Source organism: Eptatretus burgeri, chromosome 2 (assembly GCF_056783735.1).
Source record: "Eptatretus burgeri isolate ZD-2024b chromosome 2, Ebu_testis_v1, whole genome shotgun sequence".
Taxonomy (NCBI): domain Eukaryota; kingdom Metazoa; phylum Chordata; class Myxini; order Myxiniformes; family Myxinidae; genus Eptatretus; species Eptatretus burgeri.
Genome location: NC_140962.1, coordinates 3,901,344 through 3,920,498, shown reverse-complemented (window position 1 = coordinate 3,920,498; position 19,155 = coordinate 3,901,344). Strand labels below are relative to the sequence as shown.

Genomic DNA, 19,155 nt, shown 5'->3' with positions numbered 1-19,155 from the left:
GTGAGTGGGACCACACTGTGTGTAGAACAGTGTGGTCCCACTCTTCTGTCTTGTCCTCTTTTTTTTTTCCATCTCGTAACCCCCAAGTCAATGAAATAATATAAATTATTAAGCTGTGGGAATGGAGTTATTTTAGTTTTAGTTTGATTCACCGCATGTACGGTTGTACTCTCTGTCTCTGTCCCTGTCTCTGTGTGTCTCTCTTGCTCTCGCTCTCTCTTTCTCTTTCTCTCTTTGTCTTCCCTTCTCCCACACCCCTTTCATTAGAAGTAAATCCGTTGTTCATGTGAATGTGTCATTGAGGAACATGGAACCTATTGCACATAAATTATTTCGCATGATCAACCTATAGACGGATCGATTGGGAATCAGCACATTTTAGGTGCCATAAGTGAAGACGAGTTGCTGGCAGAGCTAAGCTTGGCTATTCACTGTTGGCAGATTCACCAGCGGCAACGTGGTTCCTAAACCACCAACCTGCACGCAAATTACAGGTAGACGTGGAGTCGTATCAGTCCTTCCCCACCCAGCGGTGTGCTGGTGGTTAGAAATCACTTAGCGTTATTCTACAAAGAGTGAAAAGGGCACACCTAAAATTAATCATGAATTTAAAATATATATATGCATGTTGTGAATAAGTGATTGAAAAAGGCATCTCGAAAATTTATTTTGTGTTTCATGTCACAGATCAATAGAGTGAAAAATATATTCCAAAAACCAATGCATTTTCTCCAGAAAGAAGAGTGAAATGAAAAAGATTGAAATGCATCTGAGAAAAATGTTTTGAAAGATTTGATTTTAAAAATCCCACCCACTTTCGAACATGTACGTGCAGGCACCCCAAATGCTGCACAGAAAATTTGCTGGGGCTGCCCCTAAAACTGTGGGAGTAGTACTGTGTAAAATGATGAAGTTAATACCAATGACGATGGTGACGGTGTTGGGTGGGGAGGGGGGATGTGCTCTTAGATGCTATGATGAAAGAAATGGGTTATTATAGAAAAAATTCATATAGCTACCAATAAAATGTTTTGTAAATGATGTAATATACATGTTTCAAGATCCTATTCAATAAATTAAAAAAACTAAAACACAAGAGAAACATATGAGGGGTTTTTAAAAGGGCATTATAATAACTGAAGAATATCGAGGAAATATGGAAATACTGAGTTTGTGGTGGAACTTGAAGTGGAGTATATTTTGTCATCAATAAATGGAATTGTATCGCGCAGATTTGATGCTTCGTCTTAAAAATACGAGAATATTTTGGTAATGTGAGAAATCACGGTGTCATTCTTTTGACTTCTTTATAGAAGAAGTAAAGTTGATGATTTACTGGAGATAAATTGCAGAGCTGGACCCCATTGTTGTCTTTCTTTTCCTCCTTCTTCTTCGTCTTCTTTCTCACCCCCCCCCACACCCCCACCTCCACCTTTCCCCCACCCTCTCTATCTCCTGCTAATGATGTTTTTAATTATTTTTGCTCAGCTTCAGTTTGCTGTTGAGCTGAGTGCAAATATGAGATCACACAAGTCGTGTGTTTCTGCAGCATACCAACTCAAGCTACCCTGGCAAAATGCCCTCTTTCGAGGTAATCAATGACCCAGAGGTACATAGAGCTGAAAGAATTCGTTTTTATTTTTCATATTTTTATTGATTTTCCGAGCCATCCAGTTTTCTATAAATTTATTGTTCCTGTTAATCTTTGACGTTTTATTTTGCAGGCTGTGTGGACAGTGCTGGAGGAGTTGGAAGTGTGTTGGAAAAACGTTTACGTCCTCTACCAGTCACTCTGTCTCTCGGTGCTTTCCTCAATCACCCCCAATCGCAACTTACTTGTGGCTTCACCATCACTATCGACTGACCATTTCTCCATTGCTTGTTTCCTTGATCACTGTTCACTTGTGGCATGATTTTATCATTTAAGATCTCTTATTATATCAATCGAATGCTTTCCTGTATAATATACAGGAAAGCATTTGCAGGCAGAATTGTGCATATCCGTTAATAAAAGATGACATTTTAAATGGGATAACAGAACATTTTCAGCAAAAACAAGGACAAAATTGCATCAGCTTCATTGTTGTCATCTTTTCCATAATGAAATGCCCAACATTGAACTTGTAGCCTTGAAGGATAGCTACTTTAATAGCTATTTTGATTTGCTATCATTGGCCATTCAAAATCATTCTGTAACAACACATTAAATATGTATTTTGCAACTACAATGATGAATTTCTTGTATGTGTGATATTTGGCTCAGATAAAGGAACGGCAGCATTTTGATTGGTTGAGGCATGTACAATCAAAAACATATGAACATCAATTTTAACTTTTCTTTTTTTCATACAAGGAATCACACAGGAACTTCAATGCAAGGAGGAGGCCACAAGGCCCCTCAAGCCTCTGCCAACACTCATATACCCCTGCTTCTAGGTACCTCTCCAATTATAGTTTAAATTTATCCACTGTATTTGCTGCCACCAGCTCTCTATGGAGACCATTCAATGCATGTATCATTATCTGAGCGAGAGCACCCTTCCTGAACGTCTTCCTAACTCTCATCTTCTTTTATTATAACATTTTTTGTATCCACAGTCGAGGCTCGTGGAAGAGCTAGAGTGTGGAACGGATCGGCACACAACATAACCAAGGAACAGGAGAAAGACGGTGGGGTGGGGTGGTGGAGGAGTGGGACAGAAATAAATGCCTACTGCTTTTCATTAATAGCACTACTTTCCTCCCTGCTGAATCACAGCAGTGTTGGGCAAAATAGAACGAGATGGGCAGATAAGAGATGTTGAGAAGAACACTCTTACTCCATTTTAAGTCTTACTCCATTATCCCAAACCTTAACTTTCAACAATATTGTTTGTGACACACACTATGTTATGGTCACCTGTCCCCATATGTTCTCTTACTACCTCTCATGAGCTTTTCTACAAACTGACGCATTGGTAGCGTGTACATGTTGCTGTGTTTGAGCATGGGGAGTAACTGCTGAAATCTGTTTGGCCTGGTTCTTCCTGGCATATTTGTTCTTTGCTGCTTTCACATTTATGTTGAATATATATATATATATATATATATATATATATATATATATATATATATATATATATATATATATATATATATATATATTGTTGCGAATTCGTGCCCGCCGGCATGCGATCGGCCGCTCGACTCGAATGGCGGCCGCCTCACCCACCGAAACGGACAATTCTGTCGTGACCCTCTCGGAACAACGCCGGGAGCTAGTCACGGGTGGGGGTTTAACCCCACCACGACCGTGCCAATTGCCCACCCGCGCAGGATAGGGTTGCTCGCCAAATTCGATCTACCTAAGTACCTGCGCGGGTGGTCGACCGGGCGATCGTACCTCGCCGCAGGCCGACTCCGGACAGGAACCGCTTAAGCAGTCCGTTCCGTGCTATCGGGATAAGCGAGCGGTGTTATCGTCGGCCTCGATGGTTCCGATCAATTATCGGGCGTATTAAGCCCACTACGAACCCTTTACATGAAGCAGGATGGAGGGTCAATTAAAGAAAAGACGAAGCGAAACGGGAAAACAGTTCACACAATGCACATTTATTACGCGACACACGGAAAGCACACATATACACCCAAAGAGTCAAAATGCACTTGTCGCAGTTACAACAAGAGAAACAATGACGCAGAGTTACTACCGACTACGCGCACACACGGCAACACTTATACAGTTCTACTTTACAGACGGCACCAACACACATTTACTCAAAAGCAAAGGAAAGAAGCCACCCTCATAGACAAGGGGGCAGACGGGCCTGTCGGCCAATATGTGCGCGGGACCTGAAGGAGCGGCCAGGTCCACGAGACCGGGTGGGTCCTACCCGCGTCCTCGTGACGCGTTGGCAGACGAGCCGCAGATGTGGCCGCGTGGCTGTGCCCCGACTCCGTGCTCCTTCGTGGGTTTCGTTGGCACGACGTTTGGAGTGGGGTGGGAACGGGGCCCCCTTTGTTGCACTATCTCAGCATGGGGGAAAAGGGGGAATTGTTGATGCTCTGGGGGAGGGAGAATGGCTGGCTGGCTTAGGTCCCGCGACGAGCGATCTCCCACCGCGACCTCGTCGCCGACCGCCGTCCTTCTCGCCTCGGACCCGAGCTCCTTGGCCTCTTCCCCCAACTCTCCTCAGCCGACTGCAGAACCCAACTCGGTGCCTTCGCCACCCGACTCCACTTTCTGCCACACTCTGCTGCTGCCACACTCTGCTGCTGCCACACTCTGCTCGATGACTCTCTTACCAAAACTCTCACTCTCCGCCACCAAAACTGACTCTGCCACGATTTGCCTTGCGCTCGGCGTTTTATAGGCCGGCAGGAGAAACAATATGCAAATTTCTGGATCAGGATGACCTCGGGGGCGGAGCTACGCTCACCCATTGGATGAAGGAAAAGTGGGCGTGAACCTCCCCTGATCCTAGAATTTGCATATTTCGATTTCACACTGACGCGCCTGGAGGCGGGGGCCAAGCCGCCCCGCGCTTGCCGATTGGACGGATCAGAAGTGGGCGTGTAGCATTCTTGATCCGAATTCTCCCTCGGAAAGGCCGCTATTTGCACTCGCGGCTCGGTGCGTATTTTGAACGAGCCCAAGACAGCCCGTCGCTCAGTGTTCACAGGTGGTGCGGGAATGGCCGTAGAAGGAGAGAGGTGAGGGTGGTGGAGGGTTTTTGGGTGGTGGTTTGATGGTTATGGCGGTTGAGACGTGGTTGGTTCAAAATAAAGATGGAACAGAAAAACGGCTATCTCAAAGCATCGCAGCCCGAATGAATCGCATAAATTCCCTCTAAACAACGGGTTTGGGGCTAACTACACATGTACTTAGAGTTATCTCACCTACGGGACCTGAATGGTGGTTTGCGAATTTCCACAGCCGAAACAATATATATATATACATATATAGATATATATATGTATATATATATATATATATATATATATATGTGTATATATATATATATATATATATATATATGTGTATATATATATATATATATATATATATATATATATATATATATATATATATATATATATATATATATTTTTTTCTATATATTTTTTTTTTTTAGATCCTTGTGGAGGATCTCGAAGTCTTATGTTGTTGTTCTTCATCTTCTTCTTGTGGACTTTTTTGTTGCACAGTCTACAGTTTTCATCGAAACTTCCTGAAACTTGGCATATATATGTAAAAATTCCCTGCGCAGACAGTAACCATCTCAGATTTTGAAAATTCCTCCAAGAAAAAAAAGTTATGACGTCAAAATATCTCCGCTAATGGAAATCGCCTAAAAAATTATCTCCGAAACTAGGCAAGCTTTTTGAATTCTGTTTGCGGGAATCGAACAGGGCATTAGCAGAGATTAATTACCACACATATGATACATCACTATGACGTCATATCCATTTTTATGATGTCATTCATATTTTTGGACATTTTTTGTTTCACAACCCAGAGTTTTCATCGGATCTTCGTGAAACTTGCCATGTATATGCAGAAAGCCCAAGCGCAGACAGTAACCATCTCCGATTTTGGAAATTCTTCCCAGAAAAAAAGTTGATGTCATAATATCGCCGCTAATGGAAATCGCCTATACCATTATCTCCGAAACTAGGCAAGCTGTTTGAATTTTGTTTACGGGAATCAAGCCGGGCATTAGCACAGATAATTTATCGCCAACCTGATACATCACAATGACGTCATATTCGTTTTTATGATGTCATCATTAGGAGGACGAGGATCTTAGCTCATTCGAGCTTGTTTAATTTATAATTCTCTTTATTCATTATAATTCTTGCTTTTTCTTCTCTTTCATCTCTCTATTCCTCTCTTTCGTTATCTATCTCTCCAAGGAGAAGTGAATTCTTGCAGAAATTTTTCTGTAAGGCTCACTTGGCTGTGCCTGGATGGGTTTGAGGGTTGTGGAGTAGAGGCTGAAACCCGAATCCTATCCTGGTTCCTCCTGATGACTCCATCTTTGCTCGTTACTTATTCGGGTTCCTTCTTGTTCTAACAGCTTGGTTGAAACCCAATCCTAGACTACGTCTAGGAAATCCTTGGATCTGCTCTTTCCCTGTGCCTCGACCCAATCTAGCCCTGGCAAATTAAAATTTCCCATAATAAATACTATTCCCTTTCCACAGCCCATTCTGCCTTCTTTAAACTCCTAAAATCCAAGCCCACTGCTCACCTTCACTCATTTGTTCCTCTTTCTCTCATGGAGAGAACCAACTTTGCCAGTCTGTTTAGTCCCAATCTTCTCTCAAGGGCTTCAAAACAGCTATTCACCACTACCTCAGGTCATCTCCCCCATCCTTACCCATTATTTCTTCTCCTCCAATGACCCCATTCCCAAGTACTTGCTTTTTCCAGGTTATTGTGATTTATCCCCTCCCCCCTCTCCTCTTTTTGTTTGGTAGTTGGTTTGTTCCTTTTCTGTATTATCCCCACTTTCCCCTGCCTCTTTTTGTTGTGTTTCAGCTTGTGTGTAACTTGTTCACCCCATGTCTCCTTCCCCTTCCATTGATCTCACTCTTACTTCTACTCTGCTGTTGATGTTTCCGCCTTTCCATTTTGCTCCCTTCCCTTCTGCTCAAACCCTTCCATGAGCCTCGACATTGTACACAAATAAACCCTATTTTCAATCCTGCTCTTCCCTCATGCCTGGTTACTTTTCCTGTAATCTCTGCTCTCAATTCACACAATCCTCTCTATTAATTCCCTCTTTAATGTCATCCCTTTCTTTCGATATGTTTTTTTATTTAGATTGTGACACCACCTGTTTTCCCTTTTCTAACACACCGACACATCTTGTTGTCTTCAAGGCCTGTCCTTGTTAAACCATGTCTCACTTACTGTGACTGTCGTACTCTTCCATATCTACATCAGCTTCAAGCCCTTCCATTTTATCATTTAAACTCCTGGCATGAGAATAAAATGCTGTTTTTACGCTTCTGCCGACGAAGTCGCTGGAGGCATTGTGCTTTTAGGTTGTCCGGCGTGCGTCCGCGATAGGTTTTCATCTTTAACTTTAAAACTGCGATAACTTTAAAATGGCTGAATGGATCCAAGTTAAACTTGGTTCAAGTATGTATAATGATGTATTGATAAAATGATTAGATTATGGGGTCAAGAGGTCAAAGGTCAGAGGTTCCACGCGGTAAAAGTCATGTTACCATGCTAACTTGTGAAATAGTGATGGGATTTCGACCAAACTTGGTTTGGATTATTCTTGACTCACTGCACAATTCTTCCATTGGTTGACATATATTGCTCAACTCATGAAATATTTGCCGTTTATTATTCTTTGAAAGAAAATGGTTGTGATGTATTTTTTTCTGGTATTCTTTCAATCATCTACCCAACATCCTACACGTATTTTTCAAATTTTCAGAGTTAACAACAACCAATGTATTCCTGCCATTAGTCATCGATCATTAGACAATGTCATCGAACGTTCCTTCAATATCCATCAAATAGAAAAATGGATGCAAGTTGCCAAATCGCGTCTGAGTGGGGTAAACATCGCAACCACAGCACGTACAATGCTGAATGATACTGTCTCCTTTAAGAGCTCTTGGGTCCAGACAGTGTTCACGGAGGTTTACAAATATCGATATTCATGCAATTTTGCATTCTATTCGTTTTTGTTGTGCATGTGGTTTTTAAGTTAAACCACTGTTTCCATACGGATGAAATATATTCCACTTATTTTGTAACCTTTCAAACAATTTGCTCTGGAAGTGATTTTGCGTTAATTGGGTAAAGGGTTTGAATACTTATGCAACTGTGGATCATCAAATTTTCTCGATTAATCTAACTTATTCACATTTTATCTGCATATTGACCCAAAAAAATACACCTCCAAAGTTTGTAAAAGCCCACCCTCCGTAGCACTTTCATTGACAGGGAAGGTAGATCAGGAGTTTGATCCATTCCTAAAAGCCGGTATCATGGAGTCTATAAGGTGCGACAAAATACATAGTTTACGGAGGAAAAACACCCCAGAACGGTCTGCTGATGATTTCATAGAGGTTCACAGGGGTTCACAACAATATCACGCAACATCCAACGGCGGCAATTTTTTGGTACGATTGGGGGGGGGGGCGGCTGCTGGGCCATTGTGGGAAGTTGTCACAGAAGATTCTGATGGAACTGATGGAGCTGATGGTGCGAAAATAAAGAACAAAATGGTACAAGAGGTGTATGTATGTGCCGATGTTAAGGCCTGGTCACACCTTGACGTTTTAGCCAACGTATGCCGATTTTTGAATTTTTTTTCTAAAACGCTGGCACACGTTGAATACGTTATGGGTAAGTTTTGATAACATTGAGAGCATGCTGAAAAACACTGCCATACGTCGTTGTACGTTGGCTTTAAACGTTGTACTTTTTGGTTGTCCTCAAATTTTTTCATGCTTGAAATTTCACGACGTATGCCGGCGTATGACTCACACGTTCCGCTACGCTGGCCACAAGTTGTATGCACGGTCTGCGATCGTTGACAGACATCAACACATGCTACTTGTAAGTTAATCATAAGTTGAGACACGCCGAGGTAATGTTTAGCGTACCCGAAACTTATTTCTAACCTATGATTAACGTGTTGTTGGCACGTTACGTGATCGTTGCCACACATCGACAGACGTTACTTTTAAGTCACTCATAGGCTGAAAGACGTCGGTATAATGGATCGTCCTTGCGTCAGCGTCTACGGCCACGGCCAGGACACTTATTTGCAGCATTCTTCAAACTTTTCTTGGGCATGACGAGGATGTTCACACTTCGATGTCTAGCTTGGCTATGATTCCAATTGTCCATCGGCAGCGTCTATTTAAAATAGTCGAGTTTGAGCATTTTAACACGTTCAGAAGAAACGCTTCAAATTTCCAAACCCCAGCGTCAAAAAAACAAAGGCGAGTGACAGGAATTTAAATCGTTCATTGTAAACAATGAAAATAGTTGAGTGGTACCGTTTAAAAGTCGTTGAGTGTAAAAAAAAATCCAATTGTTGAGCGCAAGCGTCTACTTTCAATAGTGTGGTTTGAGCGATTTAGCACGTTCAATAGAAACGATTAAAATTTCCGAGCGCCAGCGTGAAAAAACAAAGGCGAGTGACAGCAATTTAAATCGTTCATTGTAAACAATGAAAATAGCTGAGTGGTACCGTTTAAAAGTCGTTGAGTGTAAAAAAAATCCAATTGTTGAGTGCAAGCGTCTACTTTCAATAGTGGAAATGCAGCCATTTAAATCGTTGAGTTTATCATTTAAATCGTTAAACGCAAGGACGATCCATCATAACCCACACCCTCCCCCTCACACTCACCTACTACTGCCAACATGAACAAACTACTACTAATACTAATACTAATACTGATACTGATACTGTTACTGCTGACATGGACATCGACTCAAAAAGGACTCGAAAACACTGCTGGGTTCCCCTTTTCTGAACACCATTTTTATATACCAATTCCCAAAACCGCTGGGAACACGTCTTTATATGGCAGTTGTAAGCTAGAAACACGTTCATTTTTTTTTTTTTTTGTCGACCGGAAGACGTCATTGGAATACGTCTACATACGTCGATGTGTGTTGGGACTACGTAAAGAATTGGTTCAAAGCACGTCAAACATAAGTTAGAAATAAGTTTCGCGTAAAAAAGACATTACCGCGACGTGTTTCGACTTATGAGTAGCTTATAAGTAGCCTTTGTGGACGTGTGTAAGCGTCCACGTATCGTGTGTAAAACTTATCCCCATCGCATGCGGAACGTGTGTCATACGCCGAGTACGTCGTAAAATTTTGAACATGTTTAAAATTTCTTGACGTACTCTACTTACTACGACGTATGATAGCGTACTTTAGCGTTGTACTCACGTATACCAAACTTACTCATACCGTATTTGACGTGCCCCAACGTTTTAGACACATTTTTCTTAGGTCGGCATACGCTGGCAAGATCGCCAAGGTGTGACCGCGATGTTGTCACTTCCATTTCTACGGCAGTTATGATTCGAATCGTTGTGCGTCAGCCTTTTAATAGGCTACGTCACGACATCGTCAGCGATGCGTGCAACGCGCTATGCCTAAGTTAGACTATCGTTGGGCATCGGTTGTGTAGGCCGACAACAGGTTCAGCATTCGTTGGTATAAGTTATCGATAACACAACGAAACGTTCTGTGTCCGTTACTAATGCGTTATACATAAGACCAAGTCGCTATGAATACGTCCGAATCTTTAAAAATAAACATCAACAGTTCAACGTAAGCCAGCGTTTTACATACATTTTAATACGTTGCCATCGCTGGCTAAAACGTCAAGGTGTGACCGGGCCTTTATTGTTACCACCGTGACAAACAAAATGCACAAAAATGCACATGACGTACGATGTGAATTTAATGTCCACCTTCCCTTGGATGTATACAGTGTTTACTCCTTGTTAAAATCTCCCAAATGTGTTGCGGTGAGTTTCTGTCCTGTTTATGAATCCTTGCGTTATCCCCTGTATGTTGACATCATCTACCCAGTCTTTATGTACATGGCATATTGCCAATGAATTTAACCTCAGTTGCCCCATGGTGTTTCAAGGCCAGGTTTTCAGTGGACGGAGAGAATTGAATGAGCACTCTGCTTGCCACGAAGTAACAGGGCAAACCAGCAGTAGCTGGTGAAGTTTCTCCACCTGGTAGAAAAGACTCCTCATTTCAGGTGACATAGCAGTAAGTGCTTACTGAGCTTTGAAAATAATTTGGGAGTTGAAATTCTGACGGAACATTTTCAATTGGACCTGAAGTGCTTCACATCCCAAGGGCGAAGCCGGGGGGGGGGGGTTGTGCCCCCCCCTTGGACTTTGCACATGTTTTGGTTTCACTTTTACACAAACTGATATTTTCACCCTAATTTTTATCTCCAAATTATGGGAAAAACCCCTCTTCCATTTTGCCAGCATATACAGTAGGTACCTCAATCGATGCAGGGCCCACCCCATTGTTGTCAGCGGTGGTGTGTGTGTGTGTGTGTGTGTGTGGTGTGTGGTGTGTGGTGTGTGGTGTGTGTGTGTACAGTGTGTAAGGTTGTAGTGAGTAATTTGCAAGTACTATCAGGCGCTCTGCACTATCGGGTGGACGAGTCCACTCATGCGCTCGATGGGGGGTTTGTTGTCCATTAACACCCCTCGTCCATCGAGTTACTGGACTCGTCCACCCGATATTGCTGAGACCTTTCAAACTTGGTCAACGCTGTCCCCCTTCAGGATCAATCTATCAATTTTATCATCGTATCACTAACTTTGCTTTCAGACAAAACGAGTGAGTGTCATGGAAAGTCCGATAAAAGAGGAAAACTGCCGACATGTTTTCGTCTGTCAGTGCGACAGACCACACCAGAATCGTGGCGTCATGTATTTCCGATAGTCATGCATTTCGGATAGTCATGTATTTCCGATAGTCATGCATTTCGGATAGTCATGTATTTCCGATAGTCATGTGTTTCCGATAGTCGTGTTTCTGATAGCTTCCGCTCCAGCACAAGATTTTTCCCTTGATGTGACATCACATACAAACACAGAAGCGAGCAGGAAGCTGACACATTGCTCTCCATTTTACACCATGATTTTGACAACCTTGCTTCGCGTAAAGGTAAAATATGTTGATTTTTATACAAATAATATAAATGCCATCGTTTTTTTTGCCGATTTTTCTGACTCAAACCTTGAAAACTACATCTGAAATTTCATGTCTGAGGACACTCATTTGTGTATCGAGAGCGAGGATCCTTACTAAAATTAGCATAACAAAGGGACACAACTTTCTCAAAATTTTGAATCTTATGGAAACCCAAAAGTGCCACATTATATAAACCTCATTATGATGTAACCGTTATTTTTATTTGTACTTTCAGCTTACCCCATTCTCGAAACGGGCACCAAGATACTCGTACTCACCTTCTGTTCTTATAAGAGCATACCGGGCAGTAAAGGAAAATAGTATTGCTGTTTATAGAGCATCGAGACAGTATGCAGTACCATTGACTACCCTTTTTGTATACATTGTCGAGGCTCATATAAGAGTTAACATGCAGAACATATTACAACGGGAGGAGACGACGAGAGGGGAAAGAGAGGGAAACGCAACAACAGTAGGGAACAAAGACAATAGGCGATCTGTGGAAGGGAGAGGGATAGGGCGGGGTACACGGGGTAAACAAGATCGACACTTCAGGAATTTTCAGGAAGGAAAGTAGGGGATTTTAATTTGAAGAAATATGCTTGGAGTTGATTGCGGAGTTTCTGTTGATCGTACCAGATCTGGTCCTGAACCTATTCTGTCACAGCTGGAAGAATCTAAGCTGGTAGCACATGTTAAATATCTTGCTGCAGTAGGGTATGGCTGCACAAGGACTGAGGTATTGACCATGGCTACAGATTACGCTGTTCACCTTGGGATGCACCAGAAAGATGACAAGTGCCATGTCATGGTTCTACCACTTCATGGGCAGATGGCCTGAGCTGCACGTGGTAAAACCATCAAATTTATCTGAGGTTAAAGCACGTTGTGCATCAGAAGAATGTTGTGCATCACAAACTACTTCAAAGAATGGGACCACATTCTCAGTAAATCCAATTGAAAAGACAAACCACAGGTTATTTATAAAGCAGATGAGAAGGACTTCAATACAGAATACAAGCTACCTAATTTTGTTGCAGGTAGAGAATACCAACCACAAACTGTCATAGCTGAACGAAGCAAGACTGTTACCATTAGTGGAGTGGTTAATGCACAGGGAAAAATCAGATAACATCTTTCTTTTAATTGTTCTTCCTGGACTGCGAATGGTGCCAGACTTGATGCAGGAGAAAACTGTTGGTGCTGGTGGAATCCTGACAGACAGGATGGTGAAATTCCCAGGTTTTTAGACTACTAATAGACAACCCGTGAACCCGTTGGGTTGCCGTTGTGACAGTGGTTGATAAAAAAATCATTTCAAAAAATAAAAATAAAAAACATAGCTCCAGCGAACTATGAGGTTGTTTGCAATGATCAAATGATCATTGCGAAGTCTCTAGATATCCTTTTGCGGGCCCTTGAGGTGCTGAGTGAGGAGTCGGAGCAGGCTGCCGACTTTGGCAGGCCCAGGCATCTGCCTTGGGAATGGCCAGACGGAGGCCCCTGGGGTCCTGGTGGAAAGTCGATGCAGCAACGTGCTGCATGCTCTCATACCTGACCTTACCTGATGTAAATGCACATTTTGGTATTGAGCACAAACTAAATGTTGTTCCAGTTTGGGGTGGAATATATGCAGATGGTGTAATCGGGTCATAGTTTTTTGAAAGGATCATGAAAGCAGATAATTATTGAAACATGTTACACGACATTGTCTTACCACCACTGGAGCAACCACCATTCATTGGGAACTTTATTTGGCAGCAGGATGGGGGTACCACTACACTTTGGGTGACAATCCTGGAATTTCTAAACAACACATTTACCAAATGGATTGGTGGTGGTGGGACAACTGACTAGCCACCAAGATCACATGAACAGTCACTGTGTGATTTTTCTGCATTGAGAATAATTTAAAAACAAATTTATGCAACACACTCCACAACTGAAGAAGACTTTAAAAAAGCCATTCATCTTGAATTTTGTTTTTTTGCAACAAACTTGAACTTTGCAGAGATATCTGTCATTCTCATAATGTTATCAAAAGCTGTGAAAATGTATGGAGAATAAAGTTGGTCACTTCATGCATCTTTTGTAAAGTCATGAAGATAAGCTTAAACAGTCTAGTAAAGATTAAATCATTTTAAGTATGCAATGCAGATTTCAGGTCCTGTCAGGTCAGGTTCGATCTGTGACCTGCTACAGGTACCATGTAAACCTGTACTAACCTGTTCCATGGTCGGGTTGTCGGCGACTAAACCGTCTCCCCCACCAGGTTTTCTGGTGAGGAGGGTGTTTGGATATGGACACCCAGCAGGATTAAAAACAAAACCTGTCAAAGGGCGGAGGAGCTCCTTGTGAGCCAACGGCCATCCATATCTAGTGCCCAACTGTGTCTGCGGACGTCCTCCTGCAGTTGGGGTCACTTCTTATTAGGAGGTTGGTGGCAGGATTTGCACTCCGGCCACCGTAAAACCCTTCATTCCGCAAAACGCAAAAACGCAAAAAAATCTGAAAACCCACTCCGTGGGAGTACCTCCTGTGCAGCTTCCCTTCGCAGGGCAGCTCACCGGATGACGGGATTGGGGCAAAGCCTTCGGGACCCCCAATCGTTGATAGGAGGGAAACCACGGGGTAACATCCCTGGGTCAGATTGCGGGAGAGTGTGTCGGAGTGGTGCTGAGGTGTCGTCCACCAGACGGCGGTCTCCTTGGGTTAACCTGAGGCGGTCCCTTCGGGTGGGTGCCTGGAATGTCCTATCCCTAAGAGAGGATGATCACCTGTCTCTGTTATCATCTGAGCTCAAGCGTTTGGACATCGGGATTGCAGCTCTCTCTGAGGTTCGGAGACCGGATTGCGGCGAGATAATGGTGGGTGGTTACACCTACTATTGGTCTGGTCGCTCTGCTGGTTACCATACCCAAGGAGTTGCTGTAGCTGTGTCCAATAAGCTGACCCCAATGATAATTGAGGTAACACCGGTCAACGAGCGTATTATGAGATTAAGGATTCGTCACTCCTTAGGTGTCATTTCCCTGGTCTCTGTTTATGCTCCGACTGAGGCGAGTGATCTCACCGTGAAGGACACATTCTACGCCACACTCGAGTCTGTGGTTGATCAGTGCCCCAGACGAGATACGCTTCTAGTCTTGGGGGATTTCAATGCATCGACTGGAACTGATAGGGACGGTTATGAGGTGTGTGTTGGTCCCCATGGGTCAGGAACTATGAACCAGAATAGCACTAAGTTCCTTGACTTTGCAAGAAGTCATGGACTTAGGGTGGCTGGTTCATGGTTTCAGCGCCCACAAGCTCATCGCTGGACTTGGTATTCCAACGCTGGCGGTGTGGCAAAGGAGATTGACCATGTCCTCATTGACGGTCGTTGGAGGATGATCCAGAACTGCAGGGTCTACCGGAGTGCTCAGTTCCTCAATACTGACCACAGGCTTGTTGTAGCAACTCTAAAGCTGCACCTTAAATCCTGGAGAATGGTACCATCCCAGCCTAGGCTGGATGTTGCCAAGCTCAGGGATGAGAGAGTAGCTGAGGAGTTTGCAAACAGGCTGAGTGGACACTTGGGGGGTCTGGGTGCTTTGGGGGTCCTGAAGAGTTGTGGAGCGCCTTCAAGACCACCGTCCTTGATGTTGCCGGTGGATGCCTTGGAGCTCACCGCAGGGCAAAGAAGAATTTTGTCTCTCAAGGGACACTGGATACCATTGACCAGAGTCGCAGGGCCAGGCTGAATGGCAGAGCTGAGCTGTTCAGGGAGCTGAGGCGTAAAACTGTACGTGCACTGAGGGTGGACAAGGAGGCCTATGTGCGAGGAATCTGTGAGGGGTAGAGCATCACCTGTGGACAGGTGATTCTCGTCCCGCTTACAGGGAATTCGCGCATTACGTTCATCCAAGCCCATCCCTCGGAGCACTACAGTTCGAGCAGAGAGTGGTAGGCTCTTGACAGAGGAGTCTGAAGTGAAGGCCCGCTGGGCCGGTTACTTTGAGCGGTTGTACCAGGCTGATCCCCCAACTGTCGAGTTGGACGTCAAGGGTGTTACAATCCCTGTTGCTGACCCTCGAATCAACTGTGGTCCACCTACGCTTGTGGAAACACGGGCTGCGGTGAACCAGTTGAAACGGGGCAAAGCTCCAGGGATCTGTGGCATCCATGCCGAACTTCTCAAGGCTGGTGGAAATGCTGCACTTGTGTCGTTGCATGCAGTTTTGTGCTCTGCCTGGAACACAGGCATCATCCCAACTGACTGGAAGAGGGGCCTTGTTGTCCCTCTCTGGAAAGGGAAGGGTGATCGCCAAGACTGCAACAACTACCGAGGGGTGACGCTGCTCTCAGTGCCGGGCAAGGTCTTTGCTCGGATAATTCTCGATAGGGTTCACCATCATCTGCTTGAGCACCAGCGTCCAGAGCAGTCAGGCTTTACACCAAAGAGGTCAACGATTGACCGTATCCTTGCACTTCGTGTCCTCACCGAACGCAGACGAGAGTTTCGGCAGGGGCTGCTTGCAGCCTATGTTGATCTCTGTAAAGCGTTCGATTCAGTGAATCGGGACATCCTCTGGAGGATTCTTGGTCTTCGTGGGGTGCCACCAAAACTGATCGATCTGATGTCTGAACTCTACTCTGGTACTGAGAGTGCTGTGAAGTGTGGTGGTACCATCTCTGACTTATTTCCAGTTGTTACTGGAGTTCTTCAGGGATGTGTACTTGCTCCCACACTTTTCAGCACTTGTATGGACTGGATTCTAGGGAGGATGTCGGAGAGATCAAGTTGCGGTGCGTCATTTGGGAATGTCAAGATCTCGGACCTTGACTTTGCAGATGATGCAGTCATCTTTGCGGAGACTTTAGACATCCTCTTGGGGGCCCTCGAGGTGCTGAATGAGGAGTCGGAGCCGTTGGGATTACGGGTTTCTTGGGTCAAAACTAAGATCCAGGCTTTCGGTGACATCTTGGATGCTGCTGTCCTGTCTGTGTCTGTTTGTGGTGAGGATGTTGAGGTCGTGGAGAGATTCACTTACCTTGGCAGTGATATTCATGTCTCTGCTGGCTGCGAGTCAGAGGTCAATAGACGTCTGGGTCGGGCCTGGGGAGTCATGGACTCACTGGATCATGGGGTGTGGCGCTGCCGGTACCTGTGCGGGAGGACGAAAGTCCGAGTCTTCAGGTCCTTGGTACTTCCAGTCTTGCTCTATGGGTGCGAGACTTGGACTCTGACCAAGGATCTGAGACGGAGACTTAATTCCTTTGGTACCAGGTCTCTTCGGAGAATCCTTGGCTATCGCTGGTCGGATTTTGTGTCCAACGAGCGGTTGCTGAGAGAGACTCGGATGAGATTTGTTACCTGCATAGTCCGTGAGCGTCAGTTGCGGCTGTATGGACATGTGGCTCGTTTTCCTGACTCTGATCCTGCTCACCAGATTCTCTCAGCGAGGGAGTCTCATGAGTGGAGGAGGCCAGTGGGTCGACCACGTGCCTCATGGTTGCAACAGGTTGACCATCATCTCAAGGAGATGGGGATGGGCCTGGCATCTGCCTGGGGGATGGCCAGACGGAGGCCCCTGGAGTACCGGCGGAAAGTGGACGCAGCGACGTGCTGCTCTGGCACATGCTCCCATACCTGACCTGACCTGAATGCAGATTTAGAAATATAACGATTCTGAATGTGTTGTTTGTTTTGTTTGTTTTAAAATCTTATTTATTTAATTAATAGGAGAAAGGAATTCACAGTGGCAACTAACTTTTGAAACAACCTGTGTGTGTGTGTGTATTCAACGTCAAGTTTGAACAGATCATTCCAGCATTGGCAGTAATGTTGATTGTGGTAAAGCACTGAAGGGAAGGCAGTGAGGGTGTTGAAAATGCCATCATATTTGCCTCTTTAATAAATGTATAGTGCCTTCCTTCCCTTATGCAAACCATACTGGAATCCGCTGAGAGATTTCTCTCTGTGGGCTTTCATCTCTTCATTTTTATGGGAGTACAATATCTTTCATTCAGTTCGTTTCCTCCAAATTCAAATTTGTTTTCCCAAAGTTATCCCGTTTTTTAGTTTCTCAATTACTCAGTCCTCCATATTTGTAAAGAACTTTCTCATTTCATCTCGACTGTCTTTTTTTCTGCACCCTTTGAAAATTACAGATTTTGGTTCATTCATCAGCAGTGCATGAGTTCTTTCAAACAAATTTGTTAGCAAATAAGCCTGATGCTGAATTGACATATTGTACACTCTATTAAGGAATTGAGCTGCATAAGCATTCATTGTAGACGTTACAAGATGGAATTTTGAAATAATTGTCAGCAATTTATCTAGATGTCAAAAAGAGTTTATTCCTTTTTCTTGCCAGCATATTCCAATCAATACACTTGTGGTTTATTATTATGGTCAGTATCCACTTAATACATGTGTTTTATTCTCTGTTTAAAACGAGGGCATTCTTAAAATGTATATACCACACTCTGTCAAATGGATAGTGTTTGCCCCGAGTGTCTGGAAGTTGGCCATTCGGGCCCTGGCCTGAGTCATACCAAAATCTTTAAAATGGTATGTGCTGCTTCTTTGTAGGACACTCGGCATTTAAAAGAATAGATCATGTACAATTATCCATACGGTGGTAATACTTGCGGAAGCTTGATGGGTCTAATGGCAACCTGTGTTGAAGTTATTTGTGAGGAAATAATGTTGATTGTTTTTATAGCATTGAAGCTGCTTCAATATTTGGCTATGCCCTTCCTTCCGTCCCTCAAATTAAGAACCTTTTTAACACACCGCGTTTAATTCTAAAGGGTAATTCTATTTGGTTGTAAAGGGTAATTCTAATGGGTTTCGTTTGTTTCTAGGCTATGCCTATTTCATATTAAAGATGCCAAACTGAACCAGTTCCTTTGGACATGGGTGCAATGTTTTTTTTGTTTGTTTTTTTTTGTTTTTTTTTCAATGAAATGACATCATTGTCTCCCACCCCTCCATCAAGGTTGTAAACGGGAGATATTACAATGAGCTCCATAGACCGACTGATCATTTGTCCGTGTACTTTTATGAACGTGATATTTTAAAAAACCGTTTCATATTACACAGATCTATTCCTCATACCACTCAAAAAGGCAAGAGACCAAGAGTATCAGCTTCGTGTTTGGATTTTTTTTTTCTTAGAGTTTAACATAAAAAGCCAATCGTTAATTTTTTTGAAATCGGCAAACATTTTAAGTAATTCTTGCATACATTGTAGATTGCTTCATGCACACTGCTTTTTAAAAAAAAATTTGCCTGGTGTTTATCTCGATCCACAAGTCTTTTATGTAAAAGACAAAAGGGGGTGAGGGCAAGGAGAAGGAATTATTATTATTGCAGAATGCAGGTACACTTAAGCTTTTTAAATGGCCAACGTGTCTAATAATTATCATTATAATGAGAGAAACAGACAGAAAATAGC

The 19,155-nt window shown here is 43.5% G+C and overlaps 1 protein-coding gene across 5 annotated transcripts in view; it reads left to right on the top strand.

The window, feature by feature from the left end:
- LOC147031284 (mitochondrial import receptor subunit TOM40 homolog) overlaps window positions 1-2,228 on the top strand; it is a 49,489-nt gene extending 47,261 nt beyond the window's left edge. For 4 of the 5 annotated variants that reach the window (XM_085861114.1, XM_085861108.1, XM_085861143.1 and 1 more), the window contains exons 8-9: window positions 1,489-1,591; window positions 1,725-2,228. In XM_085861114.1, coding sequence (XP_085717240.1) covers window positions 1,489-1,591; window positions 1,725-1,864 — 243 coding nt within the window. In that variant the 3' untranslated portion in view covers window positions 1,865-2,228. The remainder of the gene's footprint in view (window positions 1-1,488; window positions 1,592-1,724) is intronic. The other variant, XM_085861125.1, reaches the window with a different exon arrangement.
- The last annotated feature ends 16,927 nt before the right edge of the window (window positions 2,229-19,155 follow it).